The sequence below is a fragment of the Mauremys reevesii genome, linkage group 23, assembly GCF_016161935.1.
Source record: "Mauremys reevesii isolate NIE-2019 linkage group 23, ASM1616193v1, whole genome shotgun sequence".
Classification (NCBI taxonomy): domain Eukaryota; kingdom Metazoa; phylum Chordata; order Testudines; family Geoemydidae; genus Mauremys; species Mauremys reevesii.
The window spans coordinates 22,663,593-22,686,491 of record NC_052645.1 but is presented as its reverse complement, the minus strand read 5'-3'; the positions used below and the strand labels follow the sequence as shown (position 1 = coordinate 22,686,491).

General features: G+C 46.7%; 1 protein-coding gene across 14 annotated transcripts in view; it reads left to right on the top strand.

Moving 5' to 3' along the window:
- The window catches only part of INPP5B (inositol polyphosphate-5-phosphatase B), a 37,623-nt gene extending 19,899 nt beyond the window's left edge, over nucleotides 1–17,724 (top strand). For 9 of the 14 annotated variants that reach the window (XM_039511388.1, XM_039511384.1, XM_039511387.1 and 6 more), the window contains 17 exons: nucleotides 1,609–1,699; nucleotides 3,426–3,596; nucleotides 4,194–4,295; nucleotides 4,700–4,814; nucleotides 5,560–5,676; nucleotides 6,533–6,720; nucleotides 7,923–8,034; nucleotides 9,109–9,218; nucleotides 11,383–11,518; nucleotides 12,178–12,288; nucleotides 13,229–13,391; nucleotides 13,568–13,803; nucleotides 14,460–14,573; nucleotides 15,069–15,153; nucleotides 16,449–16,576; nucleotides 16,829–16,940; nucleotides 17,327–17,724. In XM_039511388.1, the coding sequence (XP_039367322.1) occupies nucleotides 1,609–1,699; nucleotides 3,426–3,596; nucleotides 4,194–4,295; nucleotides 4,700–4,814; nucleotides 5,560–5,676; nucleotides 6,533–6,720; nucleotides 7,923–8,034; nucleotides 9,109–9,218; nucleotides 11,383–11,518; nucleotides 12,178–12,288; nucleotides 13,229–13,391; nucleotides 13,568–13,803; nucleotides 14,460–14,573; nucleotides 15,069–15,153; nucleotides 16,449–16,576; nucleotides 16,829–16,940; nucleotides 17,327–17,451 (2,216 nt within the window). In that variant the 3' untranslated portion in view covers nucleotides 17,452–17,724. Of the gene's footprint in view, nucleotides 1–1,605; nucleotides 1,700–3,425; nucleotides 3,597–4,193; nucleotides 4,296–4,699; nucleotides 4,815–5,559; nucleotides 5,677–6,532; nucleotides 6,721–7,922; nucleotides 8,035–9,108; nucleotides 9,219–11,382; nucleotides 11,519–12,177; nucleotides 12,289–13,228; nucleotides 13,392–13,567; nucleotides 13,804–14,459; nucleotides 14,574–15,068; nucleotides 15,154–16,448; nucleotides 16,577–16,828; nucleotides 16,941–17,326 lie in introns of all 14 variants that reach the window. The other 5 variants (XM_039511386.1, XM_039511383.1, XM_039511392.1 and 2 more) reach the window with 2 other exon arrangements.
- The last annotated feature ends 5,175 nt before the right edge of the window (nucleotides 17,725–22,899 follow it).

The window sequence follows — 22,899 nt, the reverse complement described above, 5'->3', positions numbered from 1 at the left end:
TGCATTCAGTTTTTCCTGCCTACGTGTAGTATTTTGCACTTGTCTTTACTGAGTTTCATCTTGTTGATTTCAGACCAATTCTCCAATTTGTCAAGGTCATTTTGAATTCTAAGAGTAGCCTACAGAGTGCTTGCAGCTGCTCCCAGTTAGGTGTCATCCACAATTTTCAAGGATACTTTCCATTCCCTCTTCAAGTTATTAATAAAAATGTTGAATGGTATGGGACACAGGGCAGACCCCTGGGCTACCCCACTAAAGTCCCCCCAAGTCTGAGAGCGAAACATTGAGAACTACTCTTTGAGTATGGGGTTTTCAACCCGTTGTGCACCCACCTTGGAATAACTTCCCTAGTTTGCTTATGAGAATGTCATGTGGGCCTGTGTCAAAATATCAAGATATTTGTGTATCTGCTGCAAACAAACAACAAAAAAAAGAAAAAAACTCAGCTCCACAATTAAATAGTTATTTTGACACCTATAAGTATGGAATGTGATCACTGGAGAGGAATGCAAAATGATCTACTGCACAACAATGATTTGTTTAATATATGAGTTAAATTTGCATAGTGGCTGGTACTTTATTGTGAAGTGCACCTTGTATCAAGGCTGAGATCTGGCGCTTATCATGTTGCTTATGCTGAGGTGGGGCTGGCTTTCCACCAAGGACTCTGTACTGAGCAGGTCAGGGTGGGGACAGACTAAGTGACTAGTGAGTTGTGCTCTGTTATGGATATTTCAGCAGACACATGGAAGCCCTTGACCTGAGGTGTGTGTTTCTCTTTCCTTTCTCTCTGTTTCTTGCCTGGCTTTGGACTTGACAAAGGTTCATTACACGTGTAGGTTTTGAAGGGGGGATTGGGCAATGTTGGGACTGCAGAGGCCTTATACTGGGATCTAGAGATAATGGGTAGCCCTGTGACAGCGCAATCTAGTGGTGAGGCACTTGCTCAGGAGGAAACAAATTGGTACCGATGAGAGCAAAGGTGCATCAGTTATCAGCTCCTCAAGGTTCCTTTTCTGCAACATCTGATTATTATAAACAGGCCAGTCGTGTGGCCTGATTGCCTTGTAGGAGTTTTAAACAAGGAGTTTGAGCAGTTTTTCTCTATACTGCAGTGGTCCCCAAACTTTTTACCTTGTGTCCCCCCCCCTTACCCCTGTTTTTTGTTGTTGTTTTGTTTTGTTTTATGTCACTGTTCTGAGTTTTTCAAGCAGATGAATGTTACTTTTCCCATTGGTTCCTTCCCAATTCTTATATTACAAAATCCATATAGTAGTCTGTAACTCCCATGTGTATCAAATGTTTTGTTTTTTTAAAACTGGTATAGTAATTTGTGTACATATTCTTAAAATCCTCCAACAAAATGTTCCTGTATTTTTTTTCTTTACTTAGGAGCACTGAACTGTGCTTGTGGGATTATAGCCAGTATTTGGAAAGACCCTTTTAACCTTCTTATCCCATGAGGAATGCAACACACTTAAAATAAGAGCTTGTTTTTTTTCTGGGAATGTGGGATAGATTTTCCTTGTATTTGTCTTAGTGTGTAAGTACTGTATTGTATGGCATGTTCCCTTGTTCTGTGTAAAGCTTTTGTTTTTCTTTTAGCAGTTGTGGGGTCTGAAGACATCAATGAGAATGAAAACAATCTCGTAGTTAATCATAGCTGGAGCCATAACAGTGATAATAAAGCTACCCCTAGGTACAGTATATCTTAAATCCTCCTTATCAAAGGAAACTGTGAGATTGGTTGTGCACGGCACCTATGCTTGTAAGTTCTAATGAAGAATGGAATGGTGGCATTGTATATTTGGGTATTTAGCTGCTGTCATCCTCCACAGAGCATCATTGCACACTGGTGGCAAATGACGCATCGTGCCAGACAGGATGGGGGATGTCTGCAGTCAGGGCCGTAGCAACAAAGAATGTGGCCCCCTCCGAACATATGTCCGGGGCCCTTTACAATGCAGAAACATTTTTTTTGCCACTTTTAGGGGCCCCCTTCCTTGCGGGGCCCCCTCCGGTCGGAGGGTACGGAGGGCGGGTGTCTGCAGTTATTTATAGATTGTCCAGAATAGTTCTGAGCAGTGAAGTGATAGTTCACGTGTCCATGGAGGAGGAAGACAGTAAAACTTTCTGCCTTGACTTCCTGGTTTTCATGTGTCTGAACTAAGAAGCTATTGTGGAGAAAGGCAGCCATGTGGTACACACCAGTGCCACCTGTTGGCCAGCCTGTATTTGCAAAGCAAGAGAGTGAATAGTATGCAGTGTTGTAGCTGTGTCGTCCCAGATATTAGAGAGACCAGGGTAGGGTAGCCAGGTGTCTGGTTTTCGACCGGAACACCTGGTTGAAAAGGGACCCTGGTGGCTCCAGTCAGCACCGCCGACCGGGCCGTTAAAAGTATGGTTGGCGGTGCTCTGGAGCTAAGGCAGGCTAGTCCCTACCTGTCCTGGCTGGCACTGCACTGTGCCCCAGAAGCAGCCAGCAGGTCCGATTCCTAGGCAGGGGGGAGCACAGAACTCTGTGCGCTGCCCTGCCCCGAACACCGCCTGCGCGCTCCAATTGGCCAGGAATTGCGGCCAGTGGGAGCTGCGGGGGCGGTGCCTGCGGGCAAGAGCCGGACTTGCTGGCCGTTTCCAGGGCCTTGGGGAAGGGGCGGGGCTAGGGTGTTCGGATTTGTGGGATTAGAAAGTTGGCAACCCTAGACAAGTGGGGGTGTGAGGTAATAGAGGTTGGTTCAATAAAATATATGACCTCACCCATCTTGTTTTTTTAATAGGAAATAATAATAATTTTAGTCTGTAGGGCATTCCCACTTCTCTGACCCCCCCAGATTGCTGCTTTATAACAAAAATATAACATCCCATCCACTAAAACATTATTAAATACATAATATGAAAACCATACAGTACTAAATAAACTCCCCCCTTCCCCACCCCCACACAGGGAGGGTCCTGTGCAGGGACTGGCCTTGACGGGATGAACAGCTTGGGAGGGCTGGGTGGAGGGAGGCAGCTGGGGGGAGAGTTTCAGCTCCCCACCCCAGTAAGCAAGGCACACCATTTAAATTCCATCAGAAACAGGGTGAGTGAGGCCTCGCCTAGACACACAGGCTGCACTGATTTGATGGACTCAGCTTTTAAATCCCTGTAGTTAAACTGGTAGAACACTTGTGTACAAAAGATCTGAGTCCTCTTGAGAAATATTCATTTCAGCCTTGCTCTGTCACACGCAGCTGAGATGATTAAACAGGCTGACTTATGTGAAACAAGTTTTCAGTAGTAGAAATTATCCCTTCTTTGCAGGATGAGGATTGGTTGTTTTGGGTTTTTTTTTTTTTCCAGATCTAAATTGTGTTTTGATGAGCTTGCTGTCTGACACACAGAGTGTATAAGTGTCTTGTTTTGCCTTCTCTTTTTGCTTTCAGACAGAGTAAATCCAAGATGGATGTAACCACTGAGATGGTGCGATCCTCTAGCGGGATGGTTACAGACAACGCTTGTATCTTATCAGAGCAGAATTTTGGGCTAAGAGATACTATAGTTAAATCTCAACTGGTACTGAAAGAGGATTCCTATACCTATCTCCAGAATTTCAGGTAACAACTGTCCTTGGGAGTACAATTTTAGGCATAATTGCAAAATAAGTAAATCTCATACATTTTAATTTCACCTGAAATCCACAGCAATGGGAAATTTGTGGGGAAAATAGACGTTAGCCCCTGGCATCTGGAACAGCCTTTCTGTATCTCTCCTCCATTTACACAGTTGCAGAGGCGCATGCTGTCACATGAACAGCCCCTGCTTAAGCAAACAGCCTTTTTTGTACATCTTCTTCATTCTTTGTCTCTTTTCAGAACTCACCTGAACATGCTACATCTCCCTTTGCCTTGGATTCTTGTCTCTCCCTGGCTTCTGTTTATTATTTATCTCTGTAATAGCTTCTGGTTTTGGGGAGACCGTTTGTATGAAAGATGACGTTTAGTATTGAAAACTTTATTTTGGTTCAAATCTCTTTAAGCAAGCCCTTCCTGAATAAAAGAACAAGTGAGAAAATTGTCCCAAACTATTCCTACGCAACCCTGCTTGTAGTTCTTTTGTAAAGTAAATACACTCTATAAAATGCTGCAGGAAAGTTGCTGTCACAGGCGTGGATTGCAGCTCTAGGATTTTGTTGAACCCAAGTCTCTTTGCAGGTTTTTTATTGGAACGTACAATGTGAATGGCCAGTCGCCCAAAGAGAGCCTCCTGCCTTGGCTGAGCCGTGATGCTGAGCCTCCGGATGTTTACTGTGTTGGGTGCGTATTTCTTCCCTGCTAGCCCTTCCAGAAACTTCTCTGGGTAGCTGGCTGATGAATGTGTCGTGTGTAGCTATCCAGCCAAAGCTTTGCAAACAAGGGTTTAAAAGCGAAGACGTTTGCATTATCTATAGTGGCTCTTATTCCAGAAGGGTTTGTTCTCTCTACTGGCATAGTGTACTTTAGATGCTTTATGCCACACTGTGGTTAAGTCACTTTAATACTAATGGTCATTTACTTTTGCACTCAATGCACTGCTAAAATCAACATATCTGGATTAGAATTCCAGTTCCAAAATCACATTTAGTGCACAAAGTATAAATGATCTCTTCCCCGGCAGAAAAGGCTGGGAGAGTTAAAGCAAGTGAAGTGAATGCACCCATGTATTCCTCCCTCCCTCCCAGCTTCCAGGAGCTCGATCTGAGTAAAGAAGCCTTCTTTTTCAATGACACACCGAAGGAGGAAGAATGGTTCAAAGCTGTAACTGATAGTCTTCACCCAGACGCCAAATATGCAAAGGTACATGTGGCTTGGGGGTGAAGTTAGTTTTGAAACTTAAACCAGTTTCCAGTCAGGCATCTTCTCGTGTTTGCTTTCCCCTGGTTTGTTTCCAGTGTGTCTGTCTCCTGTAGGTTTTTGCCGGGCCAGCAATGCTCAGTGTGGGTGGTATATTGCACTTTTATGCAAGGCTCCTAGACATGGTCACACCCTCCTGAGAACATTCCCATAAGCATTAGTAGTGAGAGCTAAGGACGTTTGTGCCTCACACTCTGGGTTAGAGAGGGGCATAATGGAGCAACCAGGCAAGTTGAGCTCCCTGGTCTGCTGAGATGAGTGGATAGACAGTGTCTTGGCACTTGCCAACCTCTGCTCAGCAGCAGCACCAAGCAGTGAACTGTCCTGTAGTAGGACTATTGCGTTAATTTTGTTTGAGGTTTGGTACCTGCTCCTTAAAATCTTTGCTTTGGCTTTTTCTTCTCACCTCCGATCCAGGCATATACTTTCTTGGGGCTGCCTCGCCCCCAAGCAGTGATTGGGGTATTGAGCTGCTTGCCCTGAGCAGGGCCAGTTACTCCTGTCCTGTGTTGTGCTGCTGGAGCACCTCTGTGTGCGCCATGTGTCAGGTGGGTGGCTCCCTGGAAGAACAGTGTTGGAACATTAATATTTTGGGTTGTTTATACTTTGAGCTCACAACAGGGTGGGGTGAGGTTTTCCCCTGAGAAACAGTCCTGGCTATCGCAATGCCTTTGGCTTTCTCTTTCAGGTGAAGCTTGTACGACTTGTTGGGATGATGCTGCTGTTATACGTGAAGGCAGACCATGCTCTGAATATCTCCGAGGTGGAAACTGAGACAGTGGGGACTGGAATCATGGGGCGAATGGTAGGAATGCAGTGTGTGCATGGGCAGGTGGTGGGAGGTTGTCTTTGGGAGGGCCCTGAATACCTGTTCCCCTGGCCCTGAGTCACTATGACTGTTCCTGCAGCTAAAGGAGGCCTGGATACATCTGTCTCTCAAGGAGACACAGGGTGCTCCCAGGGCATGTAAGAGTGACGCAGAATCTCGCCTTTGGTACCTGCCTGATTGCATGTAGTGCAGGGCTGACTCTCGAGAGTTTGAAATCAGCATGGAAACCAGGCTGGGTTGTAGGCATCTGCTCAGAAGAACCGAGTTCAGTTCTTCTCGGGGAGATTTCATAAGCTTTTTGAAGATGATATGGACCAGCTCTTTGCCCTTAGAACCTCCCCTCTGGTAATCCCCGAGATGCTGCATGGTGAGGGCAGTTCTGAGCATGGCCCAAAGCTGCCTCGTCATCTTACAAAATATTCTTTATGGTTTGTGTTCAAAGAACCAATTTGTTACTTGGCAGTTTTAATTACTTGCCAAAGCAGCCAACCAGCTTACTCTTAATGGTATAATGTGCTGTCATATGAGCCGTGTCCTGAATTGCAAATCGAATTCCGTGCACCCTCCTGCTCTGCTTTGCTGCTGTTTGCATGGTGTACTATGCTCATACTTGCCATCCCTCCCACAGTGATGGAAGGGCATGGGCTGGCTCACTCTCTGAGGTTTGTGTATATTCTCCTTTGGGTTTTGAGCCTTTCTCTTTCCCCTGGAGCCAGACTGACTGTGCCAAAATCCTCTGGGTTGTCTAAACTGACAGTAACAGTAGTGGACATTAGTTCACCTACAGTCCCAGGAAAACTCACAACCAGTCTCCTCTCTTCCTGCCTACTAGGGTAACAAAGGTGGAGTTGCTATACGGTTCAAGTTCCACAACACCAGCGTGTGCATTGTGAACTCTCACCTCGCAGCTCATACAGAGGAGTACGAGCGGAGGAACCAAGACTTCAAAGACATCTGCTCTCGGATGCAGTTCTGCCAGTCGGATCCAAACTTGCCACCCCTTACTATAAACAAACACGAGTATGTTTCCAAGGTGTACATCCATCGGATCACGACAGTTCACTGCTTGGTCTCTGGCTTTGATGGGACAAGTGATGGGCTGTATCAGGGTGGCTGGCTACACTTTCTGGTGTAAGCAATTCCCTGGCAGGAGCTTGAGAGGTGTGGTCGAGTAGTCTGAGCACAGGCCATGGAGCCAGGAACTTGTCAGTTCTAGTCCTAGCTTTGAAAACGGCTCCCTGTCACTGTCTCGTTTTCCCCATTTGTAAAATGGGGTGAATACATACTTCCCTCCCCAGGGGGCTGGGAGGCTTAGTTTTTTTCATAGCGTGTTGGAAGATTAAAAGTACTATCAAAGTACTTCCGCCTCCCAGTCCTTCACATGCACACGTGCCCCTTTTCTAAATACAGAGAAACGAAATTGCATTGGAATGTTAAAGGGGGTTAAAATTCAGATTTCTTGGCCTCCTGGCTCAACAGGAGCCGGAAGGCGGCAGTTGGGTGGTGGGACTGTCTGGGCAGGAAGTGGTTGCTGTGTCTCTGCTATGGTGGCCTGGCAGACCTAGCCCCCGACTTCTTTCCTTTCCGCTAGTGACCCTTGGGAAGCTTGTCCCTGATGAAATACCTCATTCCAGGGAGTGAGGATGAAGCTAACGTGCCGGATTGGCTCTTGGAAGCTCCAGACACATTAATTTACTGTGCACTGTGCCTTGCCAAATTGCCCAGTTAATATGGAGGCATGTTTTCTTCACGAGTTCTGAGTTTCCTTTATGTGCTTGTATCATGGCAGTGTTGGTAATTAAGTCTGCAGACAGAGCTAGATGCTAAGGTAGCCCTGCTAGCATGGAGACACTGCAGAACTGTGCTTGGGATTAACTGGGTCCTAAACAGCTCAGCGCAGAGAGCACTGTGCCATTGGGATATTGCTGCACATACTGATGATGTGCAGCTGAATTTCTGCAGAGGTGCCTGGGGCAGCAGTCTGTGGCTTGTTCAACCCTCCCTTGCTCAGGAAGCTGTGGTTTCATCAGGCTTCCCCTTCACATGTGGCTGAGGCTGCCTGGTTCTGAGCACTGTCAGCAGGGTGAGATACAGTGCTGCATGGGGGCACGGCAGCCGGGGCACACCTGTAGGAGACAGAGAAGCCCTTCTGGCTGCTTGTAGAGACTACAGTAGCTGACTCTGTCAAACAGGGATTTCACCCTTGTGTGCTGTCCTTACAGTGTCATCCTGTGGCTTGGGGACCTCAACTACAGGTTAGAGCCGCTGGGGTTGGAAAAGATGAAGATGCACATTGAAAAGGAGGAGTTTCAAGATCTTTATCAATATGACCAGGTACAGACGTGTCCTCCCAGAGGACAGGTGGGCCCCACATCCTATGCTCCTAGGAAAATGACTCCTCTTTAGTGGGAGGCTTATGAAACTCTCGTTTGCTCTGAAAATCACCTGCACACTGGCCCTGACAGCATAGCTAACCCTGGCTTTCGGGGTTCGCAGCATTAGAAGCTGCTTTTGGGTTGGTTGGTTTGATGTCCATGGAATGATCTGAAATGGCTGCTGTCCTTGCACAGAAGAGTTTGAGCCAGGAGCAGCGGTCCCTCCCGTGGCTCAGTTGGCCTCAGCATGCACCTCGTACACCAGGTCACAATCCACCCACCTCCTTAATAGCTGGTTGTGGGGCAGGGCACCACAACCTGGCAGGAGGAAGTCAGCCCTTTGAGGTATTGGATATAAGGGCTGCTCAGAGAGTTAGGTAGTATTGCCTAGGGGAGTGTGAAAGCTACGCAACTAATCAGTTACGCGTCCCTTGATTTGCTTGTCCAGTGTGGTTCTCATGAAGGTTAATGTGAGTGCCCAGCTCCTCCTCCTATGAAGGGTGGGCGTAGGTGTGTCTGTGCCCATGAATACCTGGGTTCCGTCTCTCATCTAGAAAAAATATAAGTAGTGAAATGCTAATCTCCTAGTATTACAGTGAGACCTACGATACATGAATCAACAAGACATTTGTGTGTATATGCATTTTCACAATGGGTTCGATACAGGAATCCGTGGGTGAAAATTCTCTCTGGGCTGTGTTACGCAGGAGGTCAGACTAGATGGTCGTAATAGTCCCTCCTGGCCAGGAAATGTAAGACTCTGCATAAAATACTATTATCACACTTCAAAAGTTCTAACATTAGAAAAATCTGCCATTTTCATTCCTATGTGTCTATGGAGATTTCCTTTGGAAATGGCAGCACAAATGTTAGATTGTGTGTGCACAGATGGGGGACGTGTGTATCTGTGCACATACCTGCACACACTTTTATCACTTTCCTAGAATATGGTGCTCTTTTCCCCACTCGGGACTCCAGAAGGACTTGTTTAAACAATTTAAGTTTTCATCTATTTGGCTTTTTTCCCTACTAGTTGAAGAAGCAGATGGACGCGAAGGCTGTCTTTGATGGCTTTACAGAGGGAAAGATTACCTTCCAGCCAACCTACAAATATGACACTGGCTGTGATGACTGGGACACTAGGTATGCCGTGTGTACAACCTCAGCCGCCATGTCATTCCTGTCCATTAGCTCCTGTATGCATTGTTTAAGGCAGTAAAAACAAGTCTACAAGAGCTTTTAGATCTAACAGACCTAAGGAAGTGAGAGAATTTCTGATTTTTTTTTTTCAAATGCTTGTACAGATTTATCTTCCACATTTGGTGTGTGCGTGTCCAGCACACTTGGGCTGGAGATTTTTGGTCAGCGATACCCATTACTACTGGTGCTTACAGCTGAGGGTATAAAGATTAGGGGCCTCCCCGTCATCTCGCAGTTCCTTTTGTCTTCCTAGAGCTACCAGTTGGAGCTTGCGGTCATGCCTCACAGCTTACTGTTATCAGCATAGCCTCTTGCTCTTTGTCACTTGCCAATTAAGACAGCGTTCTTAGCCTCAATAACATCTGCTAGGAGAGGAGCTGCAGGCTCTGATGGCAGGACCTCCGTGTATGGTTTTCTGTAAAGATAAAGTTTCATGAAGGCCTCATCTGAAATTGCTATCAGAAGTGGTGTCAGATTTCCATTTAAATCAAATAATAAATCTATTGATGTTCTTTCTGAAACTGCCCGCTCATGAGGAGAAGAAGAGGTTACAGGCATTGGACATTTGCAGAGCACTCTCGTCTTATATTGACAGAACAAGGCTATGTAGCTCCTGTCTGAGTCTTTGTGGCTCACACTGAACAGATGTGAGGACAAGCTCTTTCAGCACAAAGATCTTCTCATGTATCAGGACTTGTTATGACTTAGCAAATGTGACATCTCCAGCAAGAATTACCGCACGTTCTACCAGGGCTTCGGCTACCTCAGAGGCTTTCCTGAGAAAGGTTCCAATCATGGACGCTTGCAGAGCCGCTGCATGGTCCTCCGTACATGCATTTGCTCACAGTTATGCCATCATCAAAGCATCCAGAGCTGATGCAAACTTTGGAAGGAAAGTCTGTTGCTGTTTCAGTTGACTCCGAGTCTCCACCGCTAAAGGGGCATTGCTTAGGTATTACCTAAAATGGAATATACATGGGTATAAGCACGTGAAGAAGCAACAATTACTTACCTGTACAGTAGCTGTGGTTTTTCGAGGTACGCTCTACAAATACATATTCCGTGACCCTGCCTTTGATCCCTGCTACTTCAGATAACAGCAAGATTCCGGTGCAAAGGAATGGGTGAGCCGCTCCACCCTGCCCTTCATGCATTCTTTTGAAGATTCAAGGATACACAAGGTATGTGCATCATCCCAATGGGTACTGCTGACCAAAAGTCTCTGGCTGGAGTGCTCCAGGCATGCACACACCCTAAAGTGGAATGTGTGTGTACAGTCTCGAAGAACCACAGTTACTGTACAGGAGAGTAACTGTTTCTTTGAGTCCAATGCCAAGGTAAATCCTTGGACACATTTTGGAAGACTGGGAATCCCATCACTAGGTTTGTGGGCACTTGTGCTGTCCCCTCTGCTCTGACTCTGATGTTTGCTGGATTTTTCCTACCCCCTGCCAGGAATAAACACTTTGATCTCCTTAGTTTTGAAGCTTTTTCCAATGCATCACTTTCTTCCTTTTCAAACAGAATTTTGGAGATCTTTTATTTGCTGATGCCCAGTAGAATCCTGCCTGGCTTGGCTTGACTTGGCACAAAGAGTGCTTTCTTACTGCAGATACCTACGTGCATCCCTCAAAAGACTGCTGGATGCATATGTTCTTCATGTATGTTCTGGCTGGATTGTAGATTCTGGCTGCAAGAGTCAGAATGTTTGATTCTGCACAATGGTGTTAAAGGAGAAATGTTAAGAGGAAAATTTAATTTTAAAACTGGGAGCTTTCTTGCTTTTTCCAAAGTCCCTCCAGTCTGAAGCAATTCAGGATAGTCTCTAAATGCTGCTTCTCATATAATGTCGAGGGGGGGGAAAACTTGCTCCCCTTAACAAGAACAAAGGTGACTGAGGGTACAGAAATACGTAGACAGACACACCCACCCTCTGCAGCTTTGCACTGAGGTTGTTTGGAAACAAGCTGCAGGTCCTGGTAGAGCACCGACTAAACCTCTGCCACTGGAGAGATGCCTGTTCCTGGCAAAGTTCTAATCTGTCTTGCACTGTTACTCCCCCAAGACTGTCTTCTGGGAAAGCTTTAATTGTGACTTCCTGTTTTAGTGAGAAGTGTCGTGCCCCAGCATGGTGTGATCGGATCCTCTGGAAAGGGAAGAATATTTCTCAGCTGAGCTATCGCAGCCACATGACTTTGAAAAACAGTGACCATAAGCCAGTGAGCTCCATTTTTGACATTGGGGTAGGTGCACCATTATTCATAGTAGTAACAATGCTAACCTTCTCCCTAAGGCAGTCACAGCGGCCAGCCATCCTGATTCTTTCTCTTCCCTTATAAGCTATTGCTCTGTGTTTGTGCTTCCTATAGCTTGGCCCTGATAACAGTGCCCTGAGATGGGACCATTGTTCTCGGTAAAACACAGGTGCGACTGAGCCTGTTGCTCCTGGCAAGATGCAGGTGAGCTCATCCATGAGCAGAAATAGGTAGTTGTTTATGAATATCCCCTTATGCTTTGTTTCCTCCTTTTTATCTATGTCCCTGGAAACTTGCAGCATTTACATCAGCAGACAGGAGTGTAATTCGCTGCCAGACTTTAACAAACCAATCCCAATGCAGGCTGGCTGATTTTATCTGCTAGGTGGAGCAGCCTTCCACAAAGCCACAAGCCTGCCCAGCAGTGGGCAAATGTTGGGTCAGAGACACTGGCCCGTTTTGTTCACATTAGACCATGAAGGCGCGCTTTCCTGCATTGTATGCATTCTTTGGTAAAGGCTGGAAACTGGTTCCATTTTAACTTGCTTTTGGTAATAAAATCAGGTTGCTCCATATGTTTCAGACTGTTACAATTCTCCTGCAGAGACACAGTAAATGCCCATTGGTGAGGTGTCTCCCCCTTTCAGGTGAAGGTTGTGAATGAGGAGCTGTACCGAAAAGCCTTTGAGGAAATAGTGCGCTCATTGGATAAAATGGAGAATGCCAGCATCCCGTCGGTGATCCTTTCCCAGAGGGAGGTAGGACATGTTCCCATACTTCCCCTCCCAGGGCCATCAGTTCAAGGGAGAAATGAATCCTAGAACCAAGAGGTAGTCCAGTGTAATTGTTAGCACCGGGGGCTGCGAGTCAGGACTCGTAGGGTCTATTCCTGGGAAGTTTACTAGATAGAGGAATAAGCATGGAACTGGCGATCAGGAGCTCCGTAGTTCTAATCCTGGGTTTGCTGCAGAGTCATGGTGAGGCCCAAAGCAAGTCACGATCCCATTCAGCCTCCCTTTGCCCCTCTGTGAATGAGAGTCCTGACCCAGGCCTGCTAAAAGGCTCTGGGATCCAGGATGTAAAGCAGTTGGTACCAGTGAGTGCAAAGTAGAATGCTCACTATTTGTAGAGTGAATTACAAAATTCTGCTGCTTGCACAGATGTTCCATAGCTGCTGGGAACAGGTACTTTCCATTCAAAAACCCAAACAGTCACCACCACCCTGCACTACCCAACTGGGACACGGAGGGAATAACTGTATCTCTCACTTTAACTTGTTCTTAAAAACAAAAAACCTAATAAACCCCGAACTAGTGAGACCTCTGGAGAAGGTGACTGCGTGAATGTCTCTGCTTGGAGTGCTGGATACCAGAAAATCTATTCAAATGGAGCATTTAAGGTCCCCTGTGTAGCTCTAGCTTCAGTGGAATTACACCAGCAATGAATTTGTCCCACAAGGCTGATTGGCACAGATGACCTGGGTTCCTGGGAAACACACAGCTTGGGCAGGTCACAGTTAACATCGGGAGCTGGGTGTTTAATGTTCAGGCATGGCCGATAGCTCAGTAACTAATGATTAAGTAGCTGAGACACATGAATGTTCTAGAGGAAGACCTTTCCCTGCTCTTTGAGGAAGTTGCCGGTTGTGGGCGGTGATGGAGAAGCAAGAGATGATGATGCTGCAATATTTGTTCCTAGTTCTTCTTCGAGGATGTGAAGTACATGCAGCTGCAGGTGGAGACCTTTACTATCCGTAATGGACAAGTGCCTTGCCAGTTTGAATTCATCAACAAACTGGATGAAGACAACTACTGCAAAGAGTGGCTGATTGCAAACCCCAGTAAGGGCTTTCTGTTACCAGGTGACTGACTCTTCCAGAAGATTCTGCTTCTAACTACTCATCCCATATTAATAAACCAGTATCTTGCTTGTTTCTGTTTGGAGTCTGTCATGGCCCCTGTTTTAATCTGCTATTTGCTAGGACTTGTCAGTTTCATGACTGTATTTACTGAGCATATGTTTATTTTCTTCCTGCAGATTCTGAAATGACTATCGAATTGGAACTGTTTGTTAATAAATCAACAGCTACACGTTTGAACTCCGGGGAAGAGAAACTCGAAGACATTCTGATTTTGCACCTTGACAGGGGGAAGGATTATTTCCTGTCTGTGATGGGAAATTACCTGCCCAGCTGCTTTGGGTCTCCAATCCAGACACTGTGTTACATGAGAGAACCTATCCGGGACATGTCAGCAGAGTCCATTCGAGAACTGGTAGGTTAATGAGGGAGCTGCAGATCTTTGGGAAGCTTGCTCTTCCAAGCCCAGTAGAACCCCCACTCAGTGCCAGGCTATTAAACCTCCAGCTGCCCCCTTGTCTCATAGTGTTAATGGGCATTCGCCCTGTTTCCTTTTATTACTATTATGGGGTTTATCTCCAATAATCACGTTGACACCACCTGTTCCCTTAATCCCAGAAGGGGCTGGCTTGGTTGATGCAACTTCTGTTCTCTGATGCAGTGCACCCGGGCTCTTTGAGCTATCTGAGTTCCATGCAGAATGTTAAAAAATGAGATTCTGTCTGCTCTTGCCTGGTGTTAAAGATCCCATGGCCCTTTTCCTATGAGTAGAGATCTACCTCCATGTCAGTGGCCTTCTCCTGATTGGTGTGCATTTGGTGCCCATTTGTTATTTCATTTAGATGGTGCCATACTGGAAATGTGTGTGTTTTGTGTGTGCATGTGTATGTATGTGAAGCAGTTTGCCATCCTTTCAGGTGGGGGTACTGTACTGTGTGTGCTGTATTAGTCTATACTCAGACCAGTTGGTGAGGCTGCCCTACTCTATAATGTTCCTTAACTCTGACACCCCCGTCTCTCACTCTCAGTGCTTTGCAGACTTCAGTAAGAGTCTGGCTTGCTCCTTTGCAGACCCTGCTGCCGCTACAGATGAGTGATGACATTTTTCGGGATGAGAAGCCCCTGGACATCCCCAAAGAGCTGTGGATGATGGTGGATCATCTGTACCGCAATGCTTCCCAGCAGGTAGGCAGTGTCTGCATTTGAGAAACCGCCCTTTGTTCTGCCGGACACTTAGCTGAGTTTTGAAGAACATCATGGAAATTACCAGCTTTTGTTGATGCTAGCAGTGTGGACACTAGCCAGAAGTGGGAAGAGTCCCTTCTCGCAAGTGTAAGGAGATATAAAGGAGACTTGTGTGACAAGAGGCACGAGCCCCTTGAATGCACTGAGAGTGAAGGAGACTGGCTTTGTGTAAAGAACCAAGTAATGCATGTCAGCAGCTGTTTTCCTTTGCTTTGTTTCGTACTGCAATACAGTAACCTGGACTAGAATGGTTGACAATGTGGTGCCTACTGATATGCACCAGTCTGGAGAGACTTTCATGGCACCTTGTACACCTATTGTGGGGTCTCTGGGTAAAGTATGGCTCACACATGGTTACAGTAAATAGCATCATAACAGATTATTCTGTTTGTTTCCCTCTCTGTGACTCCAACATCTGTGATTTTTCTGTTGCAGGAAGACCTGTTTCAGCAACCAGGCCTAAGATCTGAATTTGAGCAGATCCGAGACTGCTTGGATACAGCAATGCTCGATACACTCCGTATCCTTTGGAACTAATGTTCAGTGAGGCTGATTTGTGTATCCTGTGCTGGAGCCACTTTACACTTGGAGCCTCAAGCAGCCCTGGGTGCTCCATTACATTGTATTGTCCCTTGAACTCTGTTAATTGAGATGTGTTTCTTTAGCACTGATTGTATCAAGTCACAATGTGTCTGCCAGGTCTTTGCTAAATGGACCGCTGGTCAGTGCAGGATGACCAAGCTTGCTTGGGGCCACCCCAATACTGGAGTGAATTCCTTCAGGAATTAAGGCCCATCCCAAACCTTCCCACCTTTTCTTCTCTAACATAAACATATAGCAATATGTGTATTTATAAAGTCTGAGTCTATAAAACACTCCACTGCACACGCATCTTCCCCTGAGGAAAGGAGGAGAGAACAAACACATGACAGAAGTTAGTCACGTTGCTTAATATACTTCTGGAAGGTGTTCAGATCCTAGAGAGACTAGCGTGGTGTAAGAACATGTGTAGAATAGAATAGTGACTGGTACTGGGACCATTTATACCTGTCATTTGTTTGCTATGTGGAATCAGTCAGGATAGTACAAACTCTAGCAGTAGAGCCCTGAAAATCCGTGGGTATCCGCTTTATAGCCGTGGACCATTTTCACGGATGATAGCGCAGCTGCAGATACAAATTTTGTATCCGCACAGGGCTCTGACAGTAAGAGCTGGGCAGGCAGCTGTGAGGAACAGCAGCGCAGATCCTCCACCTACCCTGGGAAGGAGGCCTGGGGGTCAAGAACACAGGCCGGGGGCTGCTCGGGCTCCCCACCCAGGACAGGTGGAGGGGCCATCGTGGCTGCCCGCCTGTCTCTTACCATGGTTGGGCTGTGGCTCTGAGCCGCCCCCCTGGCCAGAGCCGGAGAGCCACGCTGGCAGCTGTGGGGAGCCTGGGTCCCTCTACCTGCCCTGGGCGGGGGGCCTGAGCAGCCCACGGCCTGTGTCCCTGAATCCCAGGCCTCCCACCCAGGGCAGGTGGAGAGTCTGCGACTTCGCGCAGACTCCCCCCAGCAGCCCATGCGGCTCTCCCTGACCAGGCTCTGGCAGGGGGGTGCCATGGTGAGGAGAGCCCTGCAAATCCATTCATAGCCACAGACCATTTTTGAGGATCGGATGCGGATACACATTTTTGTATCTGTGCAGGACTCCATCTACCAGCTATGAACATGTTTGGGAGTTGTGGTGAGACCTCACCAATGATTAAAGGTTCAGCCGAGATGCTAACAAACCAGATCACTGCACTACCTTTTCTTTAACCATCATCGGGTCAGTCGGCAGCAACCATTCAGTAGCTGAGGCCCTGCTGTTGTTCCTGGAAAGCCTGCCAGAGCCTGTTATCTGCTACAGCCTCTACAACAACTGCTTGCAGTGTGCCAGCAATTACACGCTGAGCCGTCAGGTAATGCAGGCACTGCTGCAGAGGGTTAACATAATGCCTTAAATGAACATGGAGTTTGAGTGTTCTGTGCCATGCAGATAACGGGCTCAAACCCCAACCGGCTTATAGTCTCATGGCTCTAGAAGGTACCTAGCACTGGGGCTCCTGGTTTTTATTATGTATCATTAAGGCTTGTGTAATTGTATTGATGCTTTGAGCTTCTAGCCATTCTCTTGGTGGCTTTTCACAGTAAAGTTCTTACTTTCTTTCCAGGTTGTCTCCATGCTGCCCATGTGCCATAAAAATGTGTTTAACTATCTGGTGGCGTTTTTACGGGAACTACTGAAAAATTCAGGGAAAAACCACTTGGATGTGAATATTCTCGGTAAGGTGAACAAAGTGACCAGTCTGCTCGGTGGGGCCTTGTAGTAGTTCATATAACAAGCCACGTGTTTCTCTGAAATGACTGCATTAGTTGGGCCCTTGCTATCTGCTATTTCTGGTGCCTGGTATGTAACCTGGCAGGAATCAGACTTCGGCCAGAAAAGCAGAAAATAAGGCATTGTCACACCAAAAAACACCCTCTATTGGCATGAACATTAAAAAGTGCTGCCGAAAAAAGGAAAAATTGTGATGGCCAACTTTGCACTACCCGCTCCTCCTCCTCTCCCACCCATCCCCAAGTGGAATCCAACTGCGCCACAGTTTTCTTTTGGGAGGAATTATCATTGACATCTGGCTATTGACTGGCTTTTATTGTCTTTCATGCAGCTAGTATATTTGGTGGCTTGTTGCTGCGACCTCCTCCCCAACATCCTACACCTGATGTAACTGAGAAGAGGAAGGCTCAGCAATTCATCGAGCAGTTCCTCTTGAGAGAAGGCAACTCTCCATGAATTCTAGATGCAGCTAATCTGTTTTTTAGATAAAGCTATTAAGTTACTGTAAAAATATTTTTGTACCGAGCGTAGCACCTTCAGAATGTTACAGTATTTTATTCAGAGTACAATCTATTGATATTAAATACAGATCAGACATGTAGAACCAGTTTTCACTGTATTAAGTTGTAAAAAATATTGAATTTCTAAATAAGTTTGATAAGACACAGAGCACTGACATTTTATACTGTATTTTAATTATTTAACTTGTAATAAAACCTCAATTTTAAAGTTCCTTTTATTTAAAATAACAATAGTCATCTTAGTGCACTCTCCCAGCCTGCCTTTCAGCCTGTTTCCCTGTTGGCTGGTCTGGGTGTTTTGGTCTGTTCATTTTAATTAAATCCCATCCCTTTAAAAGCATGAAGCAGAGTGAAAAATGAGCCACAGAACAAGAATTCCCAGGTCTCTTGCTAACATTGCATAAACTGATCAGTAGACTGCAGGGAAGAGCCTTGCTTAGGGTTTGTTTAGCGCTCACGCAAACAGGTGAATGAGAAGAAATTTAACAATTCTATACCTAGATGAAGAGACTGTGACAATGCTATTATCCAGACCTATGTAGATCAGCTCATTTGCTGAAGATGTTTGCTATTTGTTTTCAGGGCAGTGACTGATAGCCAGCATAATGTGAGATGGTTCAGTGCTAACTAAGAATATTGGGTCAATGAAAATACTGAGATGAAATTACAGTACTGATGAATTGTTATCTAGCTTTGCAAATTCCATTTTAAACATATTCCATCATATTGTACAGAGCAGCAACTTTTTCTATCTTCAGTTATATTTTTGTGCTATAATCCTGTTAACAATAGCTACAATGAGTGTTTGTCCTACTTCTTCCTCTCTGGATAGAGCTGCAGCCTGTGGTCTGTCACTTGGCTTCCTGGTTTTGGAGGTTAAAGCGCTCTGTCTTACTTCCTTCCCCTCCTAGATACCATTTCCTTTTCTCTCTTTAGTTTGAGGAATTCCTGGTCTTTTACACCTTTGTCTCCATCAATCTCCTCAACAGTTGGGAGGAAAAACCTTCCCCCTCACCTGTCTAGTTCCACTAAACCAGTGGTTCTCAACCCATGGGCTGCTTGCGGCCCAATCAGCACACAGCTGCAGCCCATGTGACATCCTCACACAGTACCTGTAAGGCCCTATCTATATTGTGTGAATGTGGCCCACGTAACACACAGAGAGCTGCATATGTGGCGCACAATGGTAAATAGGTTGAGAACCACTGCACTAAACCATAAGAGGCCAAATTCACCATTTAACAATTTCAGTGGCGCTGTACCAGTTTATGCCAGTGGTGAATTTGGCCTAATGATTTTAGTAAGATAGCATGTGGCTGCACAAAATATTCATTTGCACAACATATCAATTGTATTTTATTACTGTTTTTTTTAATTTACCATATTCCCCAAAACCATTATCTTTAACCAGAAAATGGCAGGTTGCAACTTTCTAAGGAGCAATTATCTATTTCAAAGTAATGACTAATTATATTAAAAAAAAAAAAAGTCAAGTCATTGTGAAAAACTCACTTCCTTTTAGGAATTTAAGGGACAGTATCTCAACTGCTTCAGTCTTTAAGTACAAAACTTCCTGTTATTGTCAAGTCTATATATAGTAAATCAAAAGCCAAAAAATGATACTACAGGCAAGTCGCATCATACGCGCATTTAATTTATGCAAATTCAACTATATGCGCTCAGCAAAAAAAAGAAAAACAAGATACCTGTAAATAGTGCGGGCGATTCTACCCAATGAGCGTATGCCCCGGAGTGAGCGTGACATGGGAGATGTGAATCTGCTGTTCCCTCGGTCGGTCTTAGTTCCCTCGTGTGTCTCATAGTGTGAGCATCTCGCCGTGCTGAGTGTGATTCTAGTGTTTAAAGATATGTATTTTTCATACAACGTGGCCCCTAAACGCAAGCCAACTACTTCATCTGGTGCTCAACCGAAGAAACAGTGATCTGTTCCAGCGCTGGAGGAAAAACTGTCTGTGTTGGACTTATTGAGAGACGGTATGTCGGTCACCAACATGGCACGTAAATATGGCCACAACAAATCTAGCATCCATGCCATCAAGATTCGAGAGAGACAAATTAGTCAAGCCGTGGCATCAAGTGCTCCAATAACTGCTAAGGTGACAAGCCAGGTGCGTGATAAGACTTTGTGTTGCTGATTGTAGACAATGCTCCTGGCCACCCTGCGGCACTCCAGTTTGCACATAACAATGTTGAAATTCTTTCTCCCCCCCCCCCCCCAATACCACCTCCGTTCTCCAACCTCTCGACCAAGGCGTGATTCGCTATTTCAAGGTCACGTACACAAGGCTTGCATTCTTACAGATACATAGCACTATGGATGCTGATCCCAATCTTAATGTGATGGAGTGTTGGAAGTCCTTCAACATTGCCGATTGCATCACTATATTAAACAGGCAATGGATGCAATCAAACCTGAAACAGTCAATGCACAATGTTGGTGAAACCTATGGAAAGAATGTGTGAATGATTTTAAGGGTTTCCCGACCATTGACAAAGAAGTGAAACGCATTGTTCACGTGGCTAGGCAAGTGGGTGGTGATGGCTTCGTTGACACCCTTGAGGAAGAAACTGAAGAATTAATTGAGAGCCATAGAGAAACTTTGACTAACAAAGAGTTAGAGGAACTGATAAAATCGTCTATAGAAGACGAAGATGACGACGACGAACAGGAAGAGCCAGCAAGTTGGAATCTTCATAAATTTGCTGAAGTGTTCCAAGCAGTGAAACACTTGAATGATTTAATTTCTGAATACGATCCCTCTATGGACCGAAGCCTCAAAATCACACGTAGTATTACGGGCGATTTGAGACTGTATCAAGAAATGTTTGAGCAGCTGAAGAGACAACAGCAACAGTTGCCAATCACCATGTTTTTCAAGGAAAAACAGCCAGCAGCAGATGAGCCTATGCAATCAACTTCTCAAGCTGAACCAGAGCCAACCACTTTGTCTAAGACTCGCTCTCTGTCACCTCCATTTCCTGGATCGACATCAAGCCCTGATGACCCCCTGTAATTACCCTCTGTAATTAAAAATACAGCATTGTAAAATTATATTTTGCATATGCACTCTTATACATATTACTATACAGGGTTGTATACACCACCACATCCAGTATACTGTAGTTTATGGGCGATTTAAGGGATTTTCAAGGGTAATTTTGACTATATGCGATTTCCACCTTATGCGCTGACTTTAGAACCTAACCCCCGTGTAAGATACGACTCCACTGTGTAATACATCATTGCTACTCTTAAACTTCAAAAGAAAGAAGACCCACAGTCAAAAATTGTTCTGTCCTTTAAGGATAGTTTCTAGGGAGCTTTCTTTTATATCTGCACTGATACAGCTCCAGGCCCTCTGTTCAATACATCGCTCAGAGCCTAAAGGAAAGGTAGAAAGGTTAGAGCTGGTTAATGGCTCCCAGGGCAATGGGGAGAAGAGAGGTTAAAGTTAACCCTACAATAAATTCCCTCCTCTCTGCTCTTTTGCTTTAGGAGCTGCTCAGGCCCAGGAGCAGGTGTGTATATGCCAGACAGGTGGGTCTGTGTATAGTTCACAACTGACTGGCTGCCCTTGGGAATTTGCTAATTTTAGTTTTAAGCAAGCCATTTCTAAGTACAAAATCACACTTAAAACAATCCCAGTTTTGCTTTAAGCCCTATCTGCAACCACATTACTGTGTAACCGCTGCAAAGTGTACTGTCAAGTCTGGAACCTCCCCGCAGCTGGTTGGTGGCAGGAGCAGTGAGACTAAGGCAGGCTCCCTGCCTACACTGCCTCCACACCCACCGCTCCTGGAAGGGGCCGACGCGCCCCTGCGGCCCCTGGGGTAGGAAGGATGGGGGGCACGCTGCCCCTCTCTGCAAGCACTGTCCCCACAGCTCTCCTGGCCCATGGGAGCTCTGGGGTGCTTGCAGGCAGGAGTAGCGTGTGCAGAGGGAGACCCCAGCCCCAGGTGCCCTGAAGCTGCAGTGGAGCGGTGTGGGGCTGGGGTAGCCTTAGTGGCAGCCACACCACTACCACTGGAGATTGTGATTGACTGGGAGATCCTCTAGGCTGGGAACTGTGATCAATGGGAGTTGCGGGGGCAGTGCCTGTGGGTGCATGGAGCCTCTCTGGCTGCCCATGCATCTAGAGGCGGCCGCTTTCTTGGAGCCATGGGAAGCACTGCCAGGACCCCACACCCCAATCCCCTGCCCCAGGCTGGTGTCTCCTGCCACACCCAGAACCCCTCATTTCTGGCCACACCTGGAGCCTGCAACCCCAGCCCAGAGCCCATACTCCGCCCACCCTCCTACCCCAGCCTGGAGCCCTCACCTGCACCCCAAATCCCTCATTCCTGGCCCCAACCCAGAGCCCACACCCCCAGCTGGAGAGCTCACCCCCCTCCCGCATCCCAACCCCCTGCCCCAACCCAGTGAAAGTGAGTGTGGGTGGGGGAGAGTGAGGGAGAGAGCGAGGGTGGGGGAAAGAGGGAGGAGGGATGGAGATGGGGGGATGGGACCTCAGAAGAGGCGGGACAGGGGTGTTCAGTTTTGTGTGATTAGCAAGTTGGCAACCCTACTCCTGGTGTTACTGTGATGTCTTAGCACTTACTGTCCCTGCTCTGCTGCCCGCCCCCTCCTCCGAGGCAGTAGTGCAGTGGTTAAAACACAGAAGTGAGTTATTGCCCTAAACTAAACCCCATATTCCCTGAATGAGGGGAGGGTAAACGTTACCCTCCCTGTCCTGACCCCAGCCCAGGACACACCTGGGCCCATGCTGCCGGGAGTCCCCACATTAAAAACGGCCACCCCTTTCTGTTCCTGTGAGGAGTTGTAGCCCAGCTGCCCTGGTAACAGGCAGCAGGTTTAAAGCAAAGAAAGGGAAGTATTTCTGCACACAACGCACAGTCAGTCTGTGGAGCTCTTTGCCAGAGGATGTTGTGAAGGCCAAGACTATAACAGGGTTCAAAAAAGAACGAGATAAGTTCCTGGAGGACAGGTCCATCAATGGCTATTAGCCAGGCTGGGCAGGGATGGTGTCCGTAGCCTCTGTTTGCCGGAGCTGGGAATGAGCGACAGGGGATGGATCACTCGGTGATTCCCTGCTCTGTTCACTCCCTCTGGGGCACCTGGCACTGGCCGCTGTCGGCAGACGGGACACTGGGCTGGATGGGCCCTGCTCTGACCCGGTACATTGTTACACTCCCTGGGCAGCCGGGGTGGCTGCTCCCTCCTCACACAGGTCCCAACCTGGGACCACCCCTGCTGGCACCGCCCCTTTATACGAGGCCCCTCCCCCTCTTCTAGCCACGCCTCCTTATTCAAGACACCTCAGCCTGAGGCCCCACCCTCTCAACTGTCCCTGAGGCCCCGCCC